Here is a 27,845-nt window from a genome sequence, read left to right as displayed (position 1 = left end):
GAGAAATGAAAGCTTTTATTAGTGAAACAAGTCAGTTTATTATGTTTCTAACGAGGCCTTCCCCCCTATAATTAATAAAAGCACTTTACAACACTCTACAATATAACTTAGTTTTAGTTTTAATATTTCCACAAAAGATGTCTTTTGAGAGCAACTGACAAAAGTTACTTTTTTTTTAATTTAATATAGTAACAGGTATATTACCTAATATTTTCCTTCTTAATGAATCTACCACGTACTAGCCGACAAGGAATCTACTTTTAAAAACTGAGGCAGGTTTATTTTTAAATAGGAAACAAGCAGCCTAAAATATTAATCACATGTTACTCTAGCAAGGCAACTTACATCATCAGGTGTAGATCATTCTTTATCTTTATGGTGATTAAGGTCCTACCCAACGATCCAACTGTCTGACTGTAACTCAAGTTCAGACTGCATTCACTTAGCTCTCACGATAAACACCGTGGTGGAATTGGGCCTGTCTAACTAGGGAGAAACTCACTTTAATATTGCACATTTTCCTTCATTAGAAGCAGGAGTTTAAGTCAAGGCCATTTTGGTCCTGAATCTCTCCATTTTTGTTGGAAGGAGACTCACCATCTCTTTACTAAGTTCCAGCTCAACTTCTATTTCCTGGGCAGCCTCGGGGTACTTCTCACAGTAATCAACAATAAATTTATAATGTTCTAGTGATGTCGCCAAGTTTTCTAACTCTTTCTTGGGATCCGCAGTGATGATTTTGCCATATAAACGGGCCACTCGAAACTTAGCTAACATGGCAGGGCGAAGAACATCCTCCCCTAAGTGCTCAGGAAAGACTTTATTTGGGTCTCGCAGGGAGTCTAGGAAGAGCTGGTAGTACTTCAGTGCTGACTTATTAAGACTGTTTATTTTTTTCACAATGTGTGAATCAGGATCCCTCATCTTGTCAGCAATGGCAACCTTCAAATCCATCATGTCATAATAAGCATGTGCGATTTCAAACTGAATCTGTCTGTTGACTAGAAGGTAATACTGTGGGTTCAGGTCTACAATTAGGGGCTCTAGCATCGCTATTCGACGCTTATGCATTTTGCACCGTCTCTCCATGTCAGTTTCAAAGAATGCAAGCACCTTAAACAGAGAACTGTGGTCTTGTACAACTTCAATATGATCAGTAACATAACCATCAATCTGAAAGAACTCTTTTGCTTCAAAGACATACTGCTGACCCAGTAAGAAAAGTTCTCTAGCTTCTTCAAAGTCTAAAGGTCTCAGATATCTCACTTTCTCTTCCACTGCAGAGATGGCATCACATAATTCACCCGTTCCAAACTGTACAGCCTTCTTCCTAACACTTTCTTCTTCATCTAGTTCTTTTTTCCTTAAAGCTCTAAGTTCATATTGTTTATCAAGATCGAGCTCTCCTATGTTGTCCTGAAAGAAAGAAAATCATGATTAAGTAGGAAGCTCATCTCCTTTGATGTCTACTAATGTTAAAATAAGCTCAGGAGTAAAGAAAATAAAGCCCCTCTTGAAGCTCCGCCAACCAGGGCCTGCTGGAGACACTCCACTCCTCGGTGGGTCACCAGCAACTCACCTGCAGCTCTTCGTCGAGGTGAGTTTGCCTTTCAATCCCAAACCTTTCCACAACAGATTAACAGGAAAGCCAGTAATGGTGAAACTTAGGTGGGGAATGGAACACAGGGGCTACCTGGTAGCTGCAGATGGCTATGTGACTATGCAGCTTGCAAATACAGAAGAACAGAGATGGAGCCTTGTCTGGACATCTGGTCCAGTCTGAATAAAATGTAATAATGTCCTTTATCACAGGGCTTGAAGAAAAGGAAGAAGATGAAGATGTGAGAGAATCATTTCTTTTGGTTTTTTTTTTTTTTTTAAATATATACATATATAATTGTAGACAATAAAGATCTGTTTTTCAATTTGAAAAGAAAAAGAAAAGAGAAGAAAAGAAAATAAAGGAAAACCCTCTTACTCCCTGGTCTGGTTTAGGGAGGTTTTACACGTCATATGGATACAATGCCAACTAACTCCCACTCCCTCATCACGCACTGGGTCCCCAACACCCTCTCAATGCTCTCCCTTCTCACCTCCCGCCCCAAGTCCTTAGCTTTGTTGCAACAGAACAGAACTAGTCCAAGTTTCGCTCTGTGTCCCCCCTCCATTGTTTTTTTTTAGACAGAGACCAAGGTAGAGAAAGAAAGAGTGAAAGAGACCATAGCATCAAAAATTCCTTCAATATGGTGAGGGCTGGGCTTGAACCTGGGTCTAGTACATGGCAAAGGAACACACTATCCAAGAAAGCTATTTTGTAGTCCTTATATTTTCCCTTCCTTTCCTTCCTTCCTTCGTTTCTTTTTAGGGGGTAGGGGGCATCACTGGGGCTTCACCACTCTAGGCTGACTTTTTCAGATAAAAAGTAGAGACAGAAATAGAGAAACAGAGAAAGATATCACAGCATCAAAGCTTCCTTCAGTTGGCAGAACAGCTCACTTGAATAGCTGCAGTTTTGTCATGTGCACAGCTCAGGTTCAGGAGTCTACTACCCTACTGCATGGAAGGAAGCTTTGGTACTGTGGCTTCTTTCACTATCTCTTAGCTTTTTGTCTCTCTTTTAAATTTTTTTTAATAATTATTTATTCCCTTTTGTTGCCCTTGTTTTATTGTTGTAGTTATTATTATTATTGATGTCATCATTGTTAGATAGGACACAGAGAAATAGAGAGAGGAGGAGAAGACGGTGAGGGGGAAAGAAAGAGACACCTGCAGACCTGCTTCGCCGACTGTGAAGCGACTCCCCTGCAGGTGGAGAGCTGGGGGCTCGAACCGGGATCCTTACGCCGGTCCCTGCGCTTTGCCGCGCCTGCGCTTAACCCACTGCACTACCGACTCCCTTTTGTCTCTGTTTCTATCTGATATAAATAGTAACAATAAGTAAAAAATTTAAAAACCCTTTTTCAGTGCTGTAGGGGCTGGGTTCAAACCTGGGTCTCGTCCGTGACAATGCAAGTGCACTAAGTGAGCTGTTTTGACAGCTCCAATTTATATTTATTTTACTTTTAATCAGAAACTGATACAGCGGAAGACACAGAAAGACCAGAGCACTGCTCAGCCCTGGCTTAGGGTGGTGCTGGGGATTGAACCTGGGACTTTGGACATGAAAGTCTTTTGCATAACCAATATGTTACCTCTCCACCCCACCATAACTTTCTTAATGAATCCTCTGGGCTGCCTTATTCATTTATATGAGAAGTACAGACCAGAGTACTGCTCGGCTCTGGCATGAAGTGGTATAAGGGACTAAACTAAACTTGGACAGAAACTCTGAGGCCTCAGACATGAGAGTCTGGTGTGTGATCATGGATGTCTATGATTGATGTCACTAATATCTAGATGTTCACAGCATAGATTTATTTATTCCTATAAAGAGAAATCAGAGTACTGCTCAGCATTGGCAGATGGTAGAGTTCGGAATCGAAACTGGGGCCTCAAATCACTGAGCCATTTCTCCAGCCCTTTTAAAACCCTTTAGTGATACACATGACCGGGATACTATGTCTAGGGGGCAATGCTACTCCAGACAGGCGATTCCATCCACACCATGGCTGCAACTGTCCTCTGGGAGAAAAACTATGATCTATGAGCATAGTCCAACCCTCTTCTCAAACTCCAGACTGCTGCCCGTAACTATGCTTCGCTTGACATTTCTTTTCAGAAATCTCAACACCACCTACTCAACATACTTATAATGGAATTCCTATTCTTCCTCAAACAGGTTCCTATTCTAATACTATTTGAATAAAGTCATTTAGTGAAATTAAATTTTTGAAGATTAATGGTGTATCTCTGTGTGTGTGTGTGTGTATGGGGGGGGGGGGGAAGAGATGAACCAGAGCATCACTTTGGCACATGCAATGCTAAGGATCTAACCCAGAATCCCCTGCTTGTAAGTCCAGTACCCTTAACAACCATGCAAACTCTATGCTGCTGAAATTAAAATATCCTAGCAGTCTGCACAGTCAGCAACCTGAAATTATTCTTCTTGAGACAGCCTTCTCCTCACCTCTCCTCTTTACCTGACACATCCAATCTTCAGCCAGGCCTTCCCGTCTTGCTTTTATTTACCTCTTGAATCCTTTTTTTTTTCCCTTCATTTCCTATCACCATCCTAAACCAATTTACCTTCATTTCTCATCTAGAATGTTGCAGTTGTCTCTAACTTTCCTCATATGCTCTACTTTCCTTGAATTCATTCTCCACTCATGTACCCATATGTCAACAACTGTACTGTAAACCATTAACTCCCCAGTAAAAGAGAGGGGGCAGGGCGACGGTGCACCTGGGTAAGCGCAAGGACCCGGGTTCAAGCCCTCACTCTCCACCTGCAGGGGGGCATTTCACAACTGGTGTCTATCTTTCTCTGTCCCTCTCTTTTTAATTTTATTTATTTTTTTTCCTCCAGGGTTATCACTGGGGCTCGGTGCCAGCACTACCAATCTACTGCTCCCGAAGGCCATTTTATTGGCTAGGACAGAGACAAATGAGAGATAAGGGGAAGATAAACACCTGCAGGTCAGGAGCCAGGGGATCAAACAGGGATCATTGTGCGAGTCCTTGTGCTTCATACTATGTGCACTTAACTGGGTGTGCCACAGCCCAGCCCCCCCTTCTCCAGCCCCTCCCCCCAATATCTCTCTGTCCTGTCAAATAAAATAGAAAGAGGAAAAAAAAAAAAAAAGGAGAAATAGCTGCCAGGAATGGTGGGTTCATAGTGCTGCATCAAGCTCCACAGACAATCCTGTGCAATAAATAAGCAAGAGAGAGGGAGGGAAATGGAAAGAAAATGAAAATAAAGTGAGGAGAAGAGAAGAGAAGAGAAGAGAAGAGAAGAGAAGAGAAGAGGAGAGGGTGGCTAGTGCAACAAACGTATGCCCAAGGCACAAGAGGTCCCAGTTTCAACCCCCACATCACTATAAGCCAGAGCTAAGCAGTGATCTGCTTCAATATATATCCGCAGTAATAATAATAAAGATAGAAAGGCAACTTTTGACAGCTTACCTGCATAGCAAGTTGAGCATTCTGCATGAGGGTCAAGCAGTATTTGATCCAGCATCTTGCTATCTCCCCTTTCCTCTGATGATAAAGCTCTGGAACATCTCCTTCAGTTTCAGTAGCTAAAAGAGCAGAACGCATGATTTGTCCCAGTTAATGTTTACAATCGGTTACTGCCACAGGATACTTCATTTTAATATCACTGTTTTCTGAATCAATACAAGTAACAACCTCACCAAGTTGGGGAGTGGGCTGGGGAATACCCAAATTTCTACCACTAAAAATACTCATTAGTATTTGTTTTCCTATATCTTTCTAGTATTTTATGTATTATCTGTAGGTAAAAACTAAGACCACGTGGTCTGGGAGGTGGTGCAATGGATGAAGCATTGAACTCTCAAGCATAAAGGCTTGAGTTCAATCCCCAGCAGCATGTGTACCAGAGTGATGTCTGGTTCTTCCTTTCTCTCCCACTACCTTTCTCATAAATAAATTTTTAAAAAAGAAAGAAACTATATATATGGCTATGGTCATAAAGTATATTCAATTTTTTAAAGATGTATTTACTTAATGACAAAAGCAAGGCAGCACGGCAGCATATCCACCTCACACATGCATGCCCTGCACTCGACCACTAAGCCACCTTACCTTCCAGGCTGCTTCAATCCAATTTTGAAAATTCTGAATATGCCTTTTTCTTCATACAATATATTTACATCTTACCCATATCCCGAGCACCTCCTTATACATGGCCTTTTTTTTCTTCATTGCTGGGGCTTCTCCTCTCCACACTTTTTTTCAGAGAAAGAGACCGAGAGCCAGGAAGAGAAGGAAAGACATCGCAACACCACAGCCAGCCTCCTTTAGCATATTAACATCTCAAATTATTTCTAAATTAATTATTTACTTGAGATGGAGAGAGAGGAAGCAAACATCACTCTGACATATACAATGCCAAGGGCAGAACTTGGGGCCTCATGCTACTATACCACCTCCCTGGCTACTTAACATAATTTTAAAAATATTTTATTTATGGAGACGGGCAGTAGCGCAGTGGGTTAAGCGCATGTGGCACAAAGCTCAAGGGCCGGCGTAAAGATCCCGGTTCGAGCCCCTAGCTCCCCACCCGCAGGGGAGTCGCTTCACAGGCAGTGAAGCAGGTCTGCAGATGTCTTTTCTCTCCCCCTCTGTCTTCCCCTCCTCTCTCCATTTCTCTCTGTCCTATCCAACAACGACATCAATAACAACAATAGTAACCATAACAATAAAAAAACAAGGGCAACAAAAGGGAATAAATAAATAAATTCAAATATATATATATTTTTTATTTATTGGACAGAAACTGAGACAGGAGGGGAAGCTACAGAAGGAAAGAGCGACATCTGCAGCACTGCTTGGCCACATGCAAAACTTCCCCCCTAGAGGTGGGAACTGGGGGCTTGAACCCAGGTCCTTGCTCATGGTAACTTGTGAGCTCAACCAGGTGCACCACTGCCCGGCCCCTTAGCATGATTTTTAAGTGTGCATTACATACAATTAAACAGATGTACCATACCTTAATCACCCTTCTATTACGGCAAGTTTCCAATTCTAAACAAAAAGATCACTGCAAAAATCTATGTGAACTTTGAATTACTTCCTTAAGACAAGATACCTGGAAGTGAAATTTACTGGGTCAGAGTTTACATTTACATGCTCTTAATACAGTAGTGTCAAATTTTTCAACAAATGCTCTAACCAACAATTTATGAGAGCACTCAATAAAAACATTTTAAAAACACTGGTATTGTCATTTTGCTTTCTATTTTAAAAAATAAAAGTAAAAATGTTGGGAGTCGGGTGGTAGCGCAGCGGGTTAAGTGCACGTGGTGCAAAGCACAAGGACCGGGTAAGGATCCTGGTTCGAGCCCCTGGCTCCCCACTTGCAGGGGAATCGCTTCACAGGCGGTGAAGTAGGTGTGCAAGTGTCTATCTTTCTCTCCCTCTCTCTGTCTTCCCTATCTCTCTCCATTTCTCTCTGTCTTATCTAACAATGATGACATCAATAACAACAATAATAATAACAACAACAATTTTAAAAGAACAAGGGCAACAAAAGGGAAAATAAATAAATATTAAAAAAAGGTAAAAATGTTATTTTACTGGTGATTTAGTTTTCTCTCTCTCTTTTTACCATTACCTCTTAGACTTCAATGGACCTACAGTTAATTTACTGCAATAAATTAACTGGGAGAAAACAGCTAATTTGACAATATATATGTTCTTCTGATCAGGAAGAACATAGGAGAGAAAGATAGACACCTGCAGACCTGCTTCACCGCTTGCAAAAAGAATCCCCTGCAGGTGGGGAGCCGGGGGCTCGAACCGGGATTCTTAGGCCAGTGCTTGTGCTTTATACCACATGTGCTTAACCCGCTGCACTACCACCTGGCCCTCATGATGCTACCTTTTTTTTCCCTCTTTTTATTTTTTATTTATTTATTGGAGAATTAATGTTTTACTTTTTAATTTTTTTTAAATTATCTTTATTTACTGGCTAGAGACAGCTAGAAATCGAGAGGGTAGGGGAGATAGAGAGAGACACATCTGCAGCACTGCTTCACCACTTGTAAAGCTTTCCCCCTGCAGGTGGGGACTGGGGGCTCGAACCCAGGTCCTTGAGCACTGTAACGTGCACTCAACCAGGTGCGCAACCACCCGGCCCCAATGTTTTACTTTTTAAAGTTCATATTATGCCTCTTTGCTTTTATGAAAGATCTACATTAATAGCTAGTTTTGCCAACAAAAAGAAATCTGGAGAGGGTTTTTTGGACAGAACACTTTTACAGTATTCCAACCAAACATACATAAAATGAATCTTAACATTAGGGTGGTCCGGGAGGAGACACAGTGGATAAAGCACTGGATTCTCAAGCATGAGGTCCCAAGTTCAATCCCCGGCAGCACAGGTGCCACAGTGACGTCTGGTTCTTTTTCTCTCTTCTATCTTTCTCATTAATAATAAATAAAATCAACTGGGGAATGTTTTGCATGTACAAACTATTGTATTTACTGTTGAATGTAAAACATTAATTCTCCAATAAAGAAATAAAAAAAAATTTTAAATACTAATAATAAAATCTTAAAACAAAAACCAGGGAGTTGGGCAGTAGCACAGCAGGTTAAGCGCACATGGTGCAAAGAGTAAGGACCAGCATAAGGATCCCGGTTCGAGCCCTGGCTCCCCACCTGCAGGGGAGTCGCTTCACAAGCAGTGAAGCAGATCTGCAGGTGTCTGTCTTTCTCTCTTGTCTTTCCCTCCTCTCTCCATTTCTCTCTGTCCTATCCAGCAATGACAATATCAATAACAACAACAACAAGAAAACAAGGGCAACAACAGGGAATAAATAAATATATTAAAAAATCTTTTTTAAAAAACATAAGGAATGACATATAACTGATGGAAAATCCACAAAATGAGGGTCAGGGAGTAGTGCAACAGGCTAAGAGCATACTGGGTTATGTACGCTTGGTTAAGAAGCACAAGGATGCACACAAGGATCCTGGTTCAAGCCCCCGGCTCCCCACGTGCAGCAAAGTTGCTTCACAGGCGGTGAAGCAGGTCTGCAGGTGTCTTTCTTTCCTACTCTATCTTCCCGTCCTCTCTCCATTTCTCTCTGTCCTTTCCAATTAAAAAAAATGGGGGGGAAATAGTCACCAGGAGCAGTGAATTCATAGTGCAGGCCTGGTGACCAGACCCCAGCAATAGCCCTGGGGGCAAAAAAAAAATCCACAAAATAACTGGCCTATACTTTGCAAAATATCTATATAATAAAAGAGAAAGACTGAGGAATTCTTCCAGATTAAAAATGACTGGAGAGATGTAAGGGACTGGGGAGATAGCATAAGTCATGCAAAAGACTCCCATGCCTGAGGTCCCAAAGTCCCAGGTTCAATTTCCAGTTTCACCATAAGCAAGGAAGGGCTGAAAAGTGCTTTAGTCTCTTTCTCTCTCTCTCTCTCTTTCTCATTAAGATTAAGATAAAATAAATAACATTTAAAAAGAAAAATTTGGTCCAGGAGGTGGTGCAGTGGATAAAAGTGTTGAACTCTCAAGCTGTGAAGTACCAAGTTCAAACCCTGGTAACACATGTACCAGAGTGATGTCTGGTTCTCTCTCTCCTCCTATCCCTCTCATTAATAAATAAATAAAATATTTTTAAAAATAATAAAAGAAAAAAGAAAAATATTTTTATAAAAGAGAGATGTAACAGCTAAATGTAATATGCAATCTTTTATTTATTTACTTATTTATTTTTTTATTTAAAGATTTACTCACTTATGAGAAAGAGACAGAAAGAGAAACTCTGGTACATACAATGCCAGGGATTGAACTCAGAACCGTATGCTTATCAGTCTAGCACTTTATTCCCTACACCACACCTCCAGAGCCAATATACAATCTTAAGCTAGATATTATTCTATTACTAAAAATTGCTATATTCCCACCTGCAGGGGAGTCGCTTCACAGGTGGTGAAGCAGGTCTGCAGGTGTCTGTCTTTCTCTCCCCCTCTGTCTTCCCCTCCTCTCTCCAGTTCTCTCTGTCCTATCCAACAATGAGGTCATAAACAATAACTACAATAGCAATAAAAACAAAAAGGGCAGCAAAAAGGAAATAAATAAATAAATGTTAAAAAAGGAAAGAAATTGCTATAAAAGAAATCACATACATAACTAGTACAACAGAAACATACACCACACATGAAAAATGCATCAATGTTACATTTCCTACTCTATGATTATGAAAAAAAAATTTTTTATTGCCATCAGGATTATCACTAGAGTTCTGTGCCTGCATGATGAACTCACTGCTCCAGTGGCCTTTTTTTTTTTTCATCACCATCATCTTCATTTGATAGGACAGAGAGAAACTGAGAAGAGAGTAAGAGAAAGAGAGAAAGAGACACCTGCAGACCTGCTTTACCACTCATGAAGCTTCCCCCCTACAGGTGGGGTACAGGGGCTGGAACCTGAATCCTTACACATAATAACGAGCATTCAACCAGGTGCTGACTGCCTGGTTCCTTTAAGAAAATATTTTTATTTTAGGAAATACATACTGAACTTCGGAAAAAAAGAATTTAATGTATGTATGCTTTTTTCCAAGTTCTGTAAGAAAAAAAATGACCATAAATGAGGCAAGTATTAAAAGCCAAACTTAAAGGACATATAATAGTACTGTTGTTCCTATAAGTTTTCCAAAGCTTAAAATTATCTCAAAATTAAGGTTTTTAAAAACTATACAATGAGGGTCAGGGAGACAGCATAATGGCTATGCAAAATGACTTTTATACCTGAGGCTCAGAGGCCCCAGGTTTATTCCCTGGTACCACCAGAAGCCAGGCATGAGTAGTGTTCTGGTGGCTCACTTGATGGCCTTTATGGTAAATACCAGGCCACCCCATCACCTGGGGCTGTAGTCAGGGAATCCTTGGATTCCCATATAGACAATATGGGCCAAGACCTGCAACACATCCTCCATCACTGGTCACTTCCTTCAGGAACATCATCATAAGCCCTCTTGTGGACCTCTCCAGGGCTTGGTCCTCATTATAAGGTAGCAATGATAGGGACTGCCCCACTTTTTGAAGGGAGACTGGGTCATCCTGTCCTTCCCCCTGAGGAAGACTGGTCCTGAAGTGAGTGCAGCCTAGAATGTTCCCAGCTGTGACCATGGACTTTGAGCTCAGGCTTACAGGGACTCAGTGGTTACACAGGCTCCTGTACTAAATGTGAATATGGGCCCTGGGTCAGATCAACTGGGTAAACAGTTAACTGTATTTATATACTTTCTTCAAGTTTGGGAGCTACTCTTTGCCCTAATCCAGCTTTCTTCCCAGACAGTATTTTTAATCTACCTGCATATTAGCTATCAAGCTTAGGCAAATAAATAAATGAATAAATAAATAAATACTAAAGTCACAGGCCACTTGGAACACACTTAAAATGGACTTCCTAGCTTCTTTCCACCCTAAGGTCCCTATTCTCATCTGTTTTATTCCTACTTTTTAGTTCTTGTTCATTGAACACTTTGTCCTAACTTATATCTTGCCTCCTTTCAGTCAACAAGTTGTAGATGCTACTATGATTCCATCCTAACTTCCCTGGACAGATGACCTCACAAATGTGTCCCGAAGTCTCCCCTCTCCAGAGCCCTGCCCCAGCAGAGAAAGGTAGAAACAGGCTGGGGGTATGGATCAACATGTCAACACCCATGTCCAGCAGAGAAGTAATTACAGAAGCCAGAACCTACCACGTTCTGCACTCGGTAAAGAATTTTGATCCATATTCCCAGAGGAGAACAAATGTTAGGGGAAGATGACCAGTGGGTTCTCAACTCTAATTCCATCAGGACCCAGAGAGAGAAGAGGGAAAAAGAAGGCTACTCAGAAGTGGCAGTGGGTGTAGGTTTGACTTAGAGGGGAGGAGAGGGCAGAACCATGGAAGAAATGGGTAAATATATACAGAGAGTTATTAATTTATTATTATTATTTTTAAAAGCACTACATAAAAACAAGCATCCAGTGGTCTGGGAAGTGGTGCAGTGGATAAAGCATTGGACTCTCAAGTGTGAGGTCCCAAGTTCAGTCCCCAGCAGCAAATGTACCAAAGTGATACCTGGTTCTTTCTCTCTCTCTCTGTCATTCTTTGTGAACAAATAAATAAATCTTTGAAAAAGAAAAGAAAAGAAAAACAAGCAGACATAAACTTACAGTCTTCTGTAGTTAGAATCTTTCCAGTTTGACCAAAAATGACATTAGCAGCTGATAGACAATGTCTGGCCTCCATAAAACACAGCTGTTGAAGAAATAAAGAGTGAAAGCAATTATCACAGTCTCATTTGTGACCCATACTTGCATAACCAGTCAATATAGGGCAGAGGGGAACCTATAAAGTCAGGCCAAAACCACTACAGAGGAGACCCTATGCAGCTGCTGGACATTAAAAACTCTCAATAATCAATAATCATCCACACTGGTTAGAAGACAACAGCTGGCTACAAGCTAGAGCTCATCGTCATCAGACCACAACGGCTATCGTCCTACAGTGCAAGTACCTCAAATAGTTCTCTAAACATCCCGAGTTCCATGCATGATAAATTCTTAGACCACTGACATTCTGTAAAAATAGACAATTCTGATTAAAAAAAAAAAAATGCTTGCCTTTTAAACCTTTGGAATGCACACAAGGCTTCCCACCAAGTTTTTGAAGTCCACATATATTTTTTAATTTTTTTATATTTATTTATTTGTGTATGTATTTTCCCTTTTGTTGCCCTTGTTGTTTTTCATTGTTGTTGTAGTTATTATTATTGTTGTTATTGATGTCGCCATTGTTAGATAGGACAGAAATGGAGAGAGGAGAAGAAGACAGTGAGGGGGAGAGAAAGAGAGACACCTACAGACCTGCTTCACTGCCTGTGAAGCGACTCCCCTGCAGGTGGGGAGCCGGGGCTCGAACCCAGATCCTTAAGCTGGTCCTTGCGCTTCGCACCACGTGTGCTTACCCTGCTGCGCTACCGCCCAACTCCCAGAAGTCCACATATTTTTACAGATAAGCTAAGCTCTATAGAATTGCTTTACCAACCCATTTAAAGACTACATAATCTAGGGGCCAGGTGGTGGTCCGCCTGGCTGAGTGGACACCTTACCATGCACAAGGACCCAGTCCGAGTTCCTGTTCCCCACCTGCAGGGAGGATGCTTCATGAACGGTGAAGCAGGTCTGCAGGTGTCTTGCTTCCTCTCTGTCTCCCCTCCTTTCTCAAAGTCTCTGTCATATCAAATAAAAATAGAAAAAAAAAAAAAAGAGAGAGAGAAGGGAAGGAAGGAAAGAAAGAAGGAAGGAATGAAGGAAGGAGGGAAGGAAAGAGGCAGGCAGGCAGGTAGGCAGGCAGGCAGGAAAAGCCCACTTGGAGTGATATATTTGTAGTGCCAGCACTGAGCCCCAGCAATAACTCTTGTGGCAATTAAAAAAAAAAAAAAATCAAATCTGGGTATGGTAAACTTCTCAAATAGCTAGGAGATTTCCTTGTTGATATATACTTGTAGCTGTCATTTATTCATAGAGCCACCCAGCAAAAGTACAAAGTTAAAGTCCAATTTTTAGATGGAAGCCACCTTCGCTAAAATATAATGTCCACTTTATATTGGTTATTTTCTTAAGAAGATTTTAGTGATTGGGTATGACTTTAAATTCTCAGCACAGAATCACTAAATAAATAATAAAATAATAAAGAATAAATAAACTACTAGATAAATTTACTAGCAGGGCACCATGTGCAGTGTCAGCCCAGCAACTCCTAGGGATCAAAATGTTGGTGTTAAGCCTCAAAAACCAAACAGAAAAGTTGCAATTAAAGTTTAACTGCCCCTCCGCAATCCCTTAGCCATCACTGTCATTGCAGTTCTGTTCAGACTGGCTCCCTGGGAGCAGCCCACCAAGATGTGCAGGCCTTTTGGCCTTCTAGGTGGCTGGTAAGTGTGTGGCTTTAGCACCCGCCAGTAGGGATTCACGAAGAAAAACTTTCCACTAGGACCAGATGAAGATGGCGATGACAGGAATGATGGTTATATCATTTAAAATCATGGTTCAAATCTCTCTCTCTCTCTCTGCAGTGTAACTTAATTTCAACAACAGTATGTAATATTTTGATTAAAAAAAAAAAAGAGCACAGGCTAGGAAAAGTATTCATGAGAATACCGCATGCTCTACATAAGCAATGCTGAACAGCTTTTGCATTTTTAATTATATTTTAATATCTACATAGCAGTATTACCAGTATCCATGGAATTTTAAGTGTTACATAAAAGCACAATGGATATGTAATTTTAAAGTTGCTAAACAAAATAAACAAGGGGCCTCTAGCAGCTATTAAAAAAAAAAAAAAAAAGAAAGGTACAACAAGCAGAGGCACTAGGTAACACTTTCAGATGATGACCACAATGAAATGGATTCATGAATTCGGTTTTAACTAAAAGCGCTGATATATGCAGTAGCGTTACTTACACACTTGATCTTAGATCAAAGTCCTAGAAGCGATGCTGCAGTCACCACAGCCCTTTCTCTCCTGCTAATAGCTTTTCTGAATGAAATTCTGTGGGACAATACTTTAAACATAGGGTGCATTTACAGAACCAGCACTAACAAAAAAAATTTCAAAAAGGCCCAGTAAGGGTAAGCAGATAACCAGAACATCTACGAAGGAACTGATTAGCAAAGAATTACCAAAATTTCAAAGGCTTATAAATTAGAAATACAATAAAAATAATTTTTCTTGCTAGAATATTTTACTGAGAATTAATAGAAAACACGGCTGGGAAAGGTTGCTTAAAAGCATTTTAGCATTAAAAATGTTTCTGGGCTGAAGCAATAAATAGGCTAAGTAAGAATATACCATCATGAGTTTAAATAATTCTGATAAACAACTAAGAAGTTCAAATTTGTCCTCATGAGATAATCCAAAGATGTATATCATAAGTACTTGGAGTTTTCCAGCTAAGACCTTTCCAATATGAAAATATATACATATATTACAGAGGAGGTCATTTTGAAGAGTAACAGAAATGTATCACATGCTTTTATCAAAGTCCACATTTAACAGTCAACTTCCTTAGACAAATTCTCATCGTTACCAGATCACCACTGAATAAAGATAAAGACGTATCTCTGAGAAAATCTGCAATGTAAGGTAACATCTCACTAAAATGAATTAAACTGAGACAGTGTCTCTAATTAAAAAAAGAACTGGGCTTAGATAATATGCAATTTTAGGGGCGAGTGACACGTAAGACTAACAGAACTCAGCATTTTGAAGACTCAAAAAAATTGAAGCAATCAGAAAGTACAAGACTTCAGTATGTTTGCAAACGGGGCTGCATTCTTTTTGTCCAGTTTACCTCATAAAATACAGACTCTCTATTTGTTAAAGACTGCATTTTCAAGGCACTGTCAATTGACTTTTATAAGCACTACCGGTATCTTTGTTCGAGAACTACTTAGAGGACGCTTACCTTATTGATGTAAAATTGTGACAAGGTGGCAGCATTGACAGCCCACTCAATAGGATGGTAGGCATTGTGCTCCAGCTGGCGCTTGAGGGTACTGTGGCAATAACGAGCTGCCTTCTCAAACATTTCCATGTGCTGGTAGACTTGAGCCAAGTAATACAAATTGTGAGTATAAACCTTCTCAAATCTACAAAGAAAAAAAAAAAAGCAGACTTTGTGTAATGGCTTATAATTTATAAGAGATTTTCATATGTATTTTCTTTTTTTTTTTTAAAGAATTTATTTATTTATTCACGAGAAAGATAGGAGGAGAGAGAAAGAACCAGACATCACTCTGGTACATGTGCTGCTGGGGACTGAACTCAGAACCTCATGCTTGAGAGCCCAATTCACTGCGCCACCGCCCGGACCACTCGTGTATTTTCATCCCCTCACCAGCACTCTGAATTGGAATAGCAACTGACAGATAACAAAACTGAGCGTCAGATTTGAATAAGAGCACATATCTAGCAAGTGGCAAATGGCGGTTTTCATTTATGTCAGAATTCACATTTTATAATCTTTACAAGTGACTTGGAGGCAAAAATAAGCTTATCTACACTATGTAGAAGCAGTTATGAGGGTTAGTTATTATACCCACTCTCACCTTTTTTAAAAATTATTTTTCATTAATATTTTTAATATTTTCATGTCCTTATTATTAGAGACAGAGAGAAATTGAGAGAGGAGGTGGAGGAGAGAAAGAGACATCTGCAGTCCTGCCTCACCACTCGTGAAACTTCCCTCCTGCAGGAGGGGACCAGGGGCTTGAACCTGGGTCTTTGTGCACTTTAATGAAAGCACTTCACCAGATGTGCCACTGCTGGTACCCTTTTTAATTCTTTTTTATTTTTTTGTTATCTTTACTTTCATATTGAATAGAAACAGCCAGAAATCGAGAGGGAAGGGGAGACAGGGACACCTGAAACACTGCTTCACCATTCACAAAGCTTTGCCCCTGCAGGTGGGGACCCAGGGCTCAAACCTGGGTCCTTGTGCATTGCAACATGTGTGCTCAACCAGGTGCGCCACCACCTGCCCCCGCACCCCACTCACCTTTTTGATCTCTCCTGCTCAGCAAGTTTTTCTTCTTCAGGAAGAAAGTGCTCAACAGGATCTAGAGGAGGACTCCCAACCTACATTACAGAGAGACAAAATTCTACAGTTTGAACTGTAAACATCAAGCGCCCTCCTCTGGAGACACTGGAGAAATCTAATTTTAAAAACAATAACTGCTTCATTTTTCACTAGTTAACTTTCATGATACCAAAGGAACAATTTTCTTTTTTAAAAAAGTATTTATTCATTAGTGAGAGAGAACCAGAGCACCAGTCTGGCCTGTGAGACAGCAGGGACTGAACTCCAAACACGCTTTCACGCCTAGTTCTCTAACCCGACATTCATTGCCTCTTGGGCTGCAAACGTGATTTTCCTTAACCATAAAATTCTAAAGAATCGGGAGTCGGGCGGTAGCGCAGCAGGTTAAGCACACGTGGCGCAAAGCCCAAGGATCAAGCCCCCGGCTCCCCACCTGCAGGGGAGTCTCTTCACAAGTGGTGAAGCAGGTCTGCAGGTGTCTATCTTTCTCTCCCCCTGTCTTCCCCTCCTCTCTCCATTTCTCTCTGTCCTATCAAACAATGATGACATCATCAACAACAACAATAACTACAACAATAAAACAAGGGCAACAAAAGGGAATATTTTTTTTAATTCTATAGAATCAAACAAGTAAAATGAGACTGTCTACAACACACACAAAAAAAACCTGAAATGTAATTTCATGTTCATTTAAAAAGCTACAAATTTTAAGTCTTTTGTCTGTTAAAAAAAAGTGCTTTAGGGAGCTGGGTGGTGGTGCTCTTGGCTAAGCACATCTGTTACCATGCACAGCATTAAACCCCTACTCCCCACCTGCACGGGAGACACTTAACGAGCCATGAAGCAGGTCTGCATGTGTTTGTCTTTCTCTCACCCTCTCTGCCTCCCCCTCCTCATTCAATTGCTCTGTCCTGTCAAATAAAAAAGAAAGAACGGAAGGGGGAGTGGGGCGGTAACAGTCAGTTAAACGCACATGGCGCAAAGCGTAAGGACCGGAGCCGGAGTAAGGATCCCGGTCCAAGCCCCTGGCTCCCCACCTGCAGGGACGTCGCTTCACAAGAGGTGAAGCAAGTCTGCAGATGTCTGTCTTTCTCTGCCCCTCTCTGTCTTCCTCTCCTCTCTCCATTTCTCTCTGTCCTATCCAACAACGATGAAATTAATAACAACAGCAATAACTACAACAATAAAACAAGGGCAACAAAAGGAAATAAATAAATATTTTTAAAAAAATAAGAAAGGAAGGGAGGGAGGAAGGAAGGAAGGAGGAAAGAAAGAAAGAGAGAAAGAAAGAAAGAAAAGAAAAGAAGAGAAAAGAAAAGAAAAAGGCCACCCAGAGTAGTGGACTTATAGTAGCCACACCAAGTACCAGTGATAACCCCGATGGGTGCAAGCTACTTTCAGAGAGAAAAAATAAAGCAGGGCAGGAGTAGATAGCATAATTGTTATACAAAGAGAATCTCATGCCTGTTGCTCCAAAGTCCCAGGTTCAATCCCTCACACCACCATAAGCAAGAGCTGAGAAGTGCTCTGATAAATAAATAAATATTTTAAAATAAATACATAAGGACTCTTAATATAATAGGAAATAACTTCAACTATTCAGCGGCCATCTAGACCACTCTACAGCAGTTCCCTGAGTATATTAAAAAAGTCACATGGGGCCTGGTGGTGGTGCACCTGGTTGAGTGCACATGTTATAATTTGCAAGGACCTGGGTTCAAGACCCTGGTCCCACCTGCAGGGGGAAAGCTTCACAAGAGGTAAAGCAGGGCTGCAGGTGTCTCTCTCTCTCCCTCTCTTTATCATCTATCTACCTCCATATCCCCCTTTCTCTCAATTGCTGGCTGTCTATATCCAAGAAAGAGAGAAAGAAAGAAAGAAAGAAAGAAAGAAAGAAAGAAAGAAAGAAAGAGAGAGAGAGAGAGAGAGAGGGAGGGAGGGAGAGAGAGAGAGGAAGGAAGGAAGGAAGGAAGGAAGGAAGGAAGGAAGGAAGGAAGGAAGGAAGGAAGGAAGTCGGGGGGGTTGTGCAGCGGGTTAAGCCCATGTGGCGCAAAGCGCAAGGACCGGCTTAAAGATCCCAGTTCGAGCCCCCACCTGCATGTCCCTCCACAGGCGGTGATGCAGGTCTGCAGGTGTCTGTCTTTCTCTCCCCCTCTCTGTCTTCCCCATCTCTCTCCATTTCTCTCTGTCCTATCCAACGACGACAACAACAATAATAACTACAACAACAAAACAGCAAGGGCAACAAAAGGGAATAAATAAAATAAATATTTAAAAAAAATAATAAAGAAAGAAAGATAATTCAAAATTCAAGCCCCTATACCACCATCAGCCAGAGCTGAACAGTGCTCAGGTTAAAAAGAAAAGGGAAAAAAAGATAATTAAAAGATATATTTTCTTTAAAGTCACACTGAATCATTGGGGAAATGGCTCAACTGGCAGAGCACCAGGCCTGCAGGCCCGAGGTGTGTGGTCCAGCACTCCATGTGCCAGAGGAAGCCAGGCTTCTTGTCTCCTTCTCGCTCATATTTGATCTACAAAAATGCATCTTTCAGGGGCTGGGTAGTGGCGCACCTGGTTAAGTGCATGTATTACAATGCGCAAGGACCCAGGTTTGAGCCCCTGGTCCCCACCTGCAGGGGGAAAGCTTCACAAGTGGTGAAGCAGGGCTGCAGGTGTCTCTCTGTCTCTCTCCCTCTTTATCACCCCCTTCCCTCTTGATTTCTGGCTGTCTCTATCCAATAAATAAAGATAATTTTTAAAAAAGTTTTTTTAAATGCATCTTTCTTTTTAAGCAATCACACTGATGTTCTAAGTGAAGAATTGTTAAGCAATTCCTGACCATTTTCACTGACTCATAAAGTTGATATGATATGCACTGTACCTCTTTCATATATTGATTATAAAGTGCTTCTGATGATTCAAGGTAAGCTTGTGCAGTTTCAATTTCTTCTCTTTCAGACCACAAGATACCTAGATTATTCTGGAAAATAATGAAAAGAGAAATAAATTATAACAATACAAATATCTAATTAAAGTAATAACCATAGTTTCTTTTTTTAATATTTATTTATTTATTATTCCCTTTTGGTGCCCTTGTTGTAGTTATTATTGTTGTTATTGATGTCGTCATTGTTGGATAAGACAGAGAGAAATGGAGAGAGGAGGGGAAGACAGAGAGAGGGAGAGAGGGACACCTGCAGACCTGCTTCACTGCCTGTGAAGCGACTCCCCTGCAGGTGGGGAGCCGGAGGCTCAAACCCAGATCATTGCACTGGGCACTAGTGTGCTTAACCCAGTGTGCCACTGCCCAGCCTCTATAACCATCGTTTCAAAGTCAATATTGCCTATCAAATAGTACTGAGGCCTAATCAACAACAAACTTACTATTTATAATACTAAGTGTCTTTATGCAGGGCACAGGAGGCAGTCACTGAGGTGAATCCTGGACGCCCCCTGCCTCCTGGTATTCAGACCTTGTATGCCCTCTGTCCCTTACATAGGCTGGATTCAGTGACTAATTTCTAACAAAAAGGATATGGTCAAAGTGACAAAAGATCTTTTCCACAGCCCAGGTGACGGCATGTCATGTGCAGTGCCAAGCCTACACGGAGAAGGTTCCAAGTGCCAATTCCTGCTATCTCATACAACAGTGATGCTCTGGTTCTCGCTCGCCTAAACAAATAACTACTTAAAATGTATTTTAAAAAGCTCTCTTCCAAGATTAGGTTGTAAACCTTGTGATTCCATATTGGGTGGAACCTCTTGCTTACTCTAAGAAAAGGCAACTGTCAAGTTCTGAATCATACAACAGACAGACTCTTGTGGCAAAGAACTAAGAGAGTCCAACATCCAGCAAGGAACTAAGGCTCTCAGACCAAACACCTGTAAGAAACTGAATCCTTCCACTTATCACTGAGTGGCCTGGGAAGCTGAACCTTCAAGTAAAGCCCCACAGGGGGAACAAAAAATGAACAAGGCACTTAAAGTCAGTGGCAACTAGCTAGGTCATGTCTCAATTTCAAATATAATAAAAGCTTATTGAAAAGTCCTAAACTGGAGAGTAACTTGAACACACACAGAGACAAGAGAAAGACATAAAAACATAACACCTTCTTTCTCTTTTAGTAGGTTTTTATTTTATTTGCTTATTTTTTTTTTAATTGACAGGACAGGAGGGAAGAGAGAGAATAAGAGCACCCTCTGGCATATGTGATGCCAGGGATTGAACTCGGAACCTCATGCTTTAAGTCCAGTACTTTCACAATATTTATAGTGGCTGGGAATTGATGCCGTGGATAGTGTTGGATTTTAAAGCACGAGGTCGTGAGTTGCATTCCTGGCATCACGTTCTCTCTCTTGCTTATTAATCAACACATCTTTTTAAAAAATAAAGTGGTTTAATAGTGATAATAATAATACTTACTGATGACTTTAGTTTAGAAAAAAAAAATAATAATAATAATACTTACTGATATTATCCTCCAGAGGCCTTTTAAAAAAACATTTTCAAAAGTCACTGTTTGGGAGCCAGGCAACAGTGATGCACCTGGTTAAGCATATACCTTACTATGCACAAGGCCTCGAGTTCAAGCCCCTAGTCCCCACTCATAGCAGGGAAGTTGCATGAGCAGTAAAGCAGTGTTGCAAGTGACTTTCTTCTTTTTTAATGTTTTCTTTTATTTTTTTTATATTTAGTTATTTATTTACTCTTTTGTTGCCCTTGTTGTGCAAGTGTCTTTCTTTCTCCTTCTCCCTCTCCCTTCCCCTTCAATCCTTCTCTCTTCTACAGGAAGAGAGAGAAGGCAAAAAGTAAATCCCCCAGGAGCAAAGGATTCATCATGCAAGAACTGAGCCCCAGTGATAATCCTGGGGTGGGGGGAGGGGAAGGAGAGTTACTGTTGTGGCCCAAGAGGTCGCACAGTGGAGAAAAAGTTGGACTTGGAAGTTGGGCGGTAGCGCAGCAGGTTAAGCGCAGGTGGCGTAAAGTGCAAGGACCGATGTAAGGGTACCGGTTCGAGTCCCCGGTCACTTCACAAGCGGTCTGCAGGTGTCTAGTTTTCTCTCCCCCTCTGTCTTCCTCTCCTCTCTCCATTTCTCTCTGTCCTATTCAACAACTACGACATCAATAATAACAACAATAATAAATACAACAATAAAACAACAAGGGCAACAAAAGGGAATAAATACTTATTTTTTAAAAAGTTGGACTTTAGGGAGTCAGGAGGTAGCTCAATGGGTTAAGCGCACGTGGCACAAAGCGTAAGGACAGGCATAAGGATCCCGGTTCAAGCCCCCGGCTCCCCACCTGCAGGGGAGTCACTTCACAAGCAGTGAAGCAGGTCTGCAGGTGTCTGTCTTTCTCTCCCCCTCTGTCTTCCTCTCCTCTCTCCATTTTCTCTCTGTCCTATCCAATAATGACGACATCAATAACGACAATGAAACAACAAGGGCAACAAAAGGGAATAAATACTTTTTTTAAAAGATTTAAAAAAAAAAGTTGCACTTTTAAGCATGAGGTCCTAAATTCAACCCTGGCATCAGATCCAAGAGTGGTATTCTGGTCCTCCCTCTTTTTCTTTATGTCTGTCTCAGTAGCAACTCTCTCTCTCTCTCTCTCTCTCTGAACTTTTATTTATTTATTTTGGATAGAGACAGAGAAATTGAGGGGGATGGGAAGATGGGGATAGGGATAGGGATAGGAAGGGGGAGAGAGAGAAAGAGAGAGCTGCAGCACTGTTTCACTGCTTGGGAAGCTCCCCCCATAAGTGGGAACAGGGGGCTTGAACTTGGGACCTTGTGCATGGTGATGAGTGTGCTCAACCAGGTGCACCACTGTGCAACCCCCACAAATAAATCTAAACAAACAAAATACTAGGGCTAGGGAGCCAGAATAATGGTTATTCAAAAGACTCATGCCTTAGGGCTGAGGTCCCAGGTTCAATCCCCAACACCACCATAAACTAAGGTATCTCTCTCTGTATCTCTTTCGTTAGTTAAATATAAATAATAAGGGGGCCAGCAGTAGTGTACTGGCTCTGGTTTACGGTGGTGCAGAGGATTAAACCTGGGACTTTGGAGCCCCAGGCATGAGAGTCTCTTTGCATAACCATTATGCTGTCTATCCCTGCCCTTTTTTAACCAGAGCACTGATAGCTCTGGCTTATGGTGGTGCAAGGGACTGAACCTGGGACTTTGTATCCTCAGGCATGAGTCTGTCTGCAAAACCATTATACTATCTACTCCCACCCCAGATGAATTTTTTGCCATCAGTGTTATGGCTGGGGGCTGGTGTCCCATGACAGCTCTGCTGCTTCCAGAACATACATATGCTTTTTGTATTTACTTATTTATTTTACTTGATAGGGCTGATAAACTGAGAGGGGAGGAGGAAGAAAGAGGGAGGGCGAAAGAGAAATACCTGTAGTACTTCTTCACCATATGAAGCATCCCCCTGCGGGTGGAGGCTGGGGGCTTGAACCTGGGTCCCTTGCGCTTGATGACATGTGCACTCAACCAGGTGGGCCACCACCCCCAGCCTCCCCCTCCCATTTTAAAAAATTGCCACCACAGTTATTGCTAGGACTCCGTGCTGGCACTACACATCTGCCACTCCCAGAGGCCCTTTAATTCTGCTTGTTTTTTCTTTCTATTTCTATTTGATAGGACAGAAAGAAATTGAGAGGAGAAGAGATAGAGAGAGAGAGGAAGATAAGATACCAGGGATGGGGTAGAAAGATAAGACATCTGCACGCCTGCTCCACCACTCATGAAGCACCCCTGGCCCTGCAGGTGGGGCGCAGGGGCTGGAATGTGGGTCCTGGTGCCTGATGATGTGTGCGCTTGCCGCCACCAGCACTCTTTTTTTTTCTTTATTGGGGGATTACTGGTTTATAGTCAACAGTGAAATACAACAGTTTGTATGTGGGTAACATTTCCACATGACAATGCAACCCTCACTGGGGCCTCCTCTGCCATCCTGTTCCAGGACCAGGACACTCCCCACACCTGAGTCTTTCACTTTGGTGCAGTACACCACCTCCAGTCCCAGTTCTGCTTAGTGTTCTCCCTTCTGATCTAGTTTAACAACTTGTGTCTATGAGTGAGATCATTCCCTATGTTTTTTTTTTTTTAAAGATTTTATTTATTTATTAATGAGAAACACAGGAGAGAGAAAGAGCCAGACATCACTCTGGTACGTGTGCTGCCAGGGATTGAACCCAAGACCTCATGCTTGAGAGTCCAATACCTTATCCAGTGCGCCACTTACTGGACCACTGCCCTTGTGTTTTTTTTATTGTTGTAGTTATTGTTGTTGTTATTGATGTCATCATTTTTAGATCGGACAGAGAGAAATGGAGAGAGGAAGAGAAGACAGAGAGGGGGAGAGAAAGACAGACACCTGCAGACCTGCTTCACCGCCTGCGAAGTGACTCCCCTGCAGGTGGGGAGCCGGGGGCTCGAACCGGGATCCTTATGCCGGTCCCTGCGCTTTGCGCCACGTGCGCTTAACCCGCTGCGCCACCGCCCGACTCTCTGTTTTGGTTTTTAAAGTCCAAACTTTATTCACTGAACCAACTCTTGGGTTCTTTCTTTCTTTCTTTTTTTAATAGCAGGTAACAAACAGGAGAAATACCTGCGGCTGCTGCACTATAAGCTTCTCCCTGAAAATGTGGCCTGGAGGGAGATGAGGAGAGGAGGAGGGAAGGAGAGGAGGAGGGAAGGAGAGGAGGACGGAAGGAGAGGAGGAGGGAGATGAGGAGAGGAGAAGGGAAGGAGAGGAGGAGGGAAGGAGAGGAGGAGGACTCAAACACTGTTCCACATATGTGGTGCCAGAAACAAACTTGGGCCCTTACATAAGCAAAACATGTGCTCTACTGCTGAGCCACCTGCTTAGTCTTCTTTAAAAAATTAGACTGATCATTTATTATTATACATAACACCTATATAGTTTTAATAAGTGTTGATTTGTGTTCTATTAAAAAAAAAAAACTTTTGGAAGTCGGGCTATAGCTCAGCAGGTTAAGCGCAGGTGGCGCAAAACACAAGGACCGGCATAAGGATCCCGGTTTGAGCCCCCGGCTCCCCACCTGCAGGGGAGTCACTTCACAGGCAGTGAAGCAGGTCTGCAGGTGTCTGTCTTTCTCTCCCCCTCTCTGTCTCCCCCTCCTCTCTCCATTTCTCTCTGTCCTATCCAATAGCGACGACATCAATAACTACAACAATAAAACAAGGGCAACAAAAGAGAATAAATAAATAAATTTTTAAAAAAACTTTCTCGGGATTAGGGCTGTAGCGCAGCGGGTTAAGCGCAGGTGGCACAAAGCGCAGGGACCGGTATAAGGGTCCCGGTTCGAGCCCCGGCTCCCCACCTGCAGGGGAGTCGCTTCACAGGAGGTGAAGCAGGTCTGCAGGTGTCTGTCTTTCTCTCCCCCTCTCTGTCTTCCCCCATCTCTCTCCATTTCTCTGTCCTATCCAATAACAACAATAACAACAGTAATAACTACAACAATAAAACAACCAGGGCAACAAAAGGGAATAAGTAAATAAATAAAATTTAAAAAAAAACAAAAAACTTTCATGCCTGAAGTCCCAGGTTCAGTCTCCAGCACCAACAAAGCCAGGGCTGAGCAGTGCTCTGGCATGTCTCTATTTCTCTCTCTCTCATAATAAAATTAAAAAAATATATATATATATATATATTTTTTTTAATGTAAATAAATAAAATGTGTCACAATAAGGATTAGAAAGGTAGAGGGGAGATGGTTCTTTGTACCAAACTAGTCTGTAGACAGTTACTAAAACTATGAAGTGAGTTCTGAAGAATGAGAAGAAATTCCTTGGGGAGTAAGCAAACAAATACGGCAAGAATAGAAAATGAAGAGTTTAGGTTTGAATCCCGGCTCCCCACCTGCAGGGGAGTCGCTTCACAGGCGGTGAAGCAGGTCTGCAGGTGTCTGTCTTTCTCTCCTCCTCTCTGTCTTCCCCTCCTCTCTCCATTTCTCTCTGTCCTATCCAACAACGACGACAACAATAATAACTACAACAATAAAACAACAAGGGCAACAAAAGGGAATAAATAAATAAAATAAAATATATTTAAAAAAGTGTATGTGTCAGAATATAGTAGTCACATCACTTTAAAAAAAAAAAAAGAAAATGAAGAATTTAAATATCTTCTTTGAAATTTGGAATACACTCTGGTCATTCTTTGTGATTTCACTGAGATCTCAAGTTATGATTTAAATTACACTGGATTTGTTCTTGGTTTATTTTTTAATTTATTACATGTGTAAGTTCAACATGAGACAGAGAAAAGAGACAGAAAGGGCCCAGTGAGTGGGGTGTCGGTCCCCAATCAAACTGCTGGCATCCCATGGACTACAGCTCTCTATTTAGGGTGAAAAACAAAGCAAAACAACGCAGAGCACCACTCTGGTGTATGTGGCTCCGGGACCTCACCCAGATTCAACACGCGAGATTAATTCTCTGCCAGTTGAGCCATTTCCCTGCGGTCTGTTTTCTTTTCCTCTTCCTTTCTTTTTTCTCTTTTCTTTCTTTTTTTTTTTTTTTTTTTAATATTCTTCGTTAGTGACTACTAGTAAGATTGGTTCTTCACAGAATGAAGATGTGGTGGCGCACCTGGTTGAGGGCACACATTACAGTGCTCAAGGACCCAGGTTCGAGGCCCCAGTCCCCACCTGCAGGGGGAAAGCTTTGCAAGTGGTGAAGCAGGGCTGCAGGTGTCTCTCTGTCTCTTTCCCTCTGTTTCTCCCTTCCTCTCGACTTCTGGCTGTCTCTATCCAATAAATAAATGATTTAAAAAATTTTTTTTAAAGTAAGAATGAAGATGTGGACTGGTGACACGTTGGAACGGGCATTTACAATCAGCTACGTGGGTCTGGGGACACCACCGCGATGATCACGACTGAGCAAAACACAGAGGGGTGTTAGCGATGAGCGTGGAGAATAAGCTCGGGGGGCCGGGTGGTGGCACCTGCTTGAGGCGCAAGTTACAGTGCGCAAGGCCCCGGGTTCGAGTCCCCGGCCCCCACCTGCAGGGGGAACGCTTTGAGAGTGCTGAAGCAGGGCTGCAGGTGTCTCTGTCTCCATCACCCCCTTCTCTCTTGACTTCTCGATGTCTCTATCCAATAAATAAAGATTTTTTAAAAAGGAGACGGAGAGAATAAGCTCGGGAGACGCTGATACTAAAGCTTCAAAACGTGGAGACAGGAGCCGGGTGGGAGCGCACCTGGTGGAGAGCACAAGTTACAATGCGCAAGGACCGGGGTTCCAGCCCCCGGCCCCCACCTGCAGGGGGAAAGCTTTGCGAGGGCTGAAGCAGGGCTGCAGGTGTCTCTGTTCCCCCCTTCCCTGTCGCCTTCTGGCTGTCTCTATCCAATAAATAAAGATTTTTAAAAATGTGGGGGACGGGGAGTCGGGCGGTGGCGCAGCGGGCATGAAGCGCAGGGACCGGCGTAGGGATCCCGGTTCGAGCCCCCGGATCCCCACCTGCAGGGGAGTCGCTTCACGGCGGTGAAGCAGGTCTGCAGGTGTCTGTCTGTCTGTCTCTCCCCCCCTCTGTCTTCCCCTCCTCTCTCCATTTCTCTCTTTCCGATCCAACAACGACAACAATAACAACAACAATAATAACTATAAAAATAAAAGACAACAAGGGCAACAAAAAGGGAAGATCAGTGAATAAATATACAAAAATGTGGGGGACAAACTGTGCCTCTCAACATCGACGGCACTGGCAAGAACTGGGGCCCTGCAGACAGACAGACACCTATCACCAGGAGATGCCGAACTGTACCCGTGCCAACAACTTTACTGCAAAGCCATTTAAAAAACCCCAAATAAATTCGGGAGGCCAGGAGGGGTCCCCCGAGCCCGGCCCGGCCCGGCCCACCTGCGCCTGGATGTGCAGGGAGACGCAGCCCCGCGACAGCCGGTAGCGGCGCAGCAGCCGCAGGCATTTCACCAGATGCTCCTCCCCGGCCGACAGCTCCTCGGTGTCGATGTGGTTCACTCCGAGGTGAAACTCCAGAACCGCCAGCCTCACGGCCGCCTGGGCGGCGGGCCCCTCGACCTCCACCACCTCCGCCGGCACCCCCAGGGCGAGGTCCCCGGCGCCCGAGCCGTCCTCGGCCTCGGCCCGCTCCTCCTCGTCCTCCGGAGCGGGGCCCAGCAGCGCCCTGACCTCCTCCAGCAGCGCTCGGGCGCTGTATTTGGACTTGTACGGTTCCTTCTCGGGATTTTTATGCAATTCCACCCGCGACAGGGCCAATGCCGCTTGGAATTTCTCCCGAATCTCAGCCCACGGAGAGTTCGCCATTTTAGCCTCTCCAGCCTCGGCGTTCTCAATCGGGACTCCCGCCTTCCCTCTGCTTTGCGACGCTTCACTTCCGGCTGGACTCTAGGACGTGAGAACCAATGGAATCTGCCGGCGGAACCAGTGTCGGAGCAGTGGCCAATGGGAAGGCATGATGCTCAACATAGCAACGGTAGCTATGGAAACGAAGCTGTCAGCGAGGGTGGTTCCACCTCCAGACTCGCCCTTGCAGTGAACTCACCTATGGACCCCTTAAGGTTGGATCCATA

The 27,845-nt window shown here is 42.7% G+C and overlaps 1 protein-coding gene and 1 pseudogene across 1 annotated transcript; one reads left to right on the top strand and one right to left on the bottom strand.

Annotated features, from left to right (window-relative positions):
* On the bottom strand, positions 1 to 27,637 carry KIFBP (kinesin family binding protein). Its single transcript, XM_007524156.3, has 7 exons — positions 27,154 to 27,637; positions 19,126 to 19,224; positions 16,200 to 16,279; positions 15,108 to 15,291; positions 11,809 to 11,893; positions 5,062 to 5,177; positions 1 to 1,416 (listed from the first exon to the last, which is right to left on the bottom strand). The coding sequence occupies exons 1-7, from the start codon at positions 27,577 to 27,579 to the stop codon at positions 541 to 543; spliced, it is 1,866 nt and encodes a 621-aa protein (XP_007524218.1). The 5' UTR covers positions 27,580 to 27,637; the 3' UTR covers positions 1 to 540.
* On the top strand, positions 1,463 to 3,646 carry LOC103114480 (small nuclear ribonucleoprotein F-like; annotated as a pseudogene).
* Positions 27,638 to 27,845: the final 208 nt, after the last annotated feature.

Source organism: Erinaceus europaeus, chromosome 1 (assembly GCF_950295315.1).
Source record: "Erinaceus europaeus chromosome 1, mEriEur2.1, whole genome shotgun sequence".
Lineage (NCBI taxonomy): Eukaryota > Metazoa > Chordata > Mammalia > Eulipotyphla > Erinaceidae > Erinaceus > Erinaceus europaeus.
The sequence above is the reverse complement of the archived record's forward strand: the minus strand, read 5'-3'. Positions and strand labels throughout refer to the sequence as shown.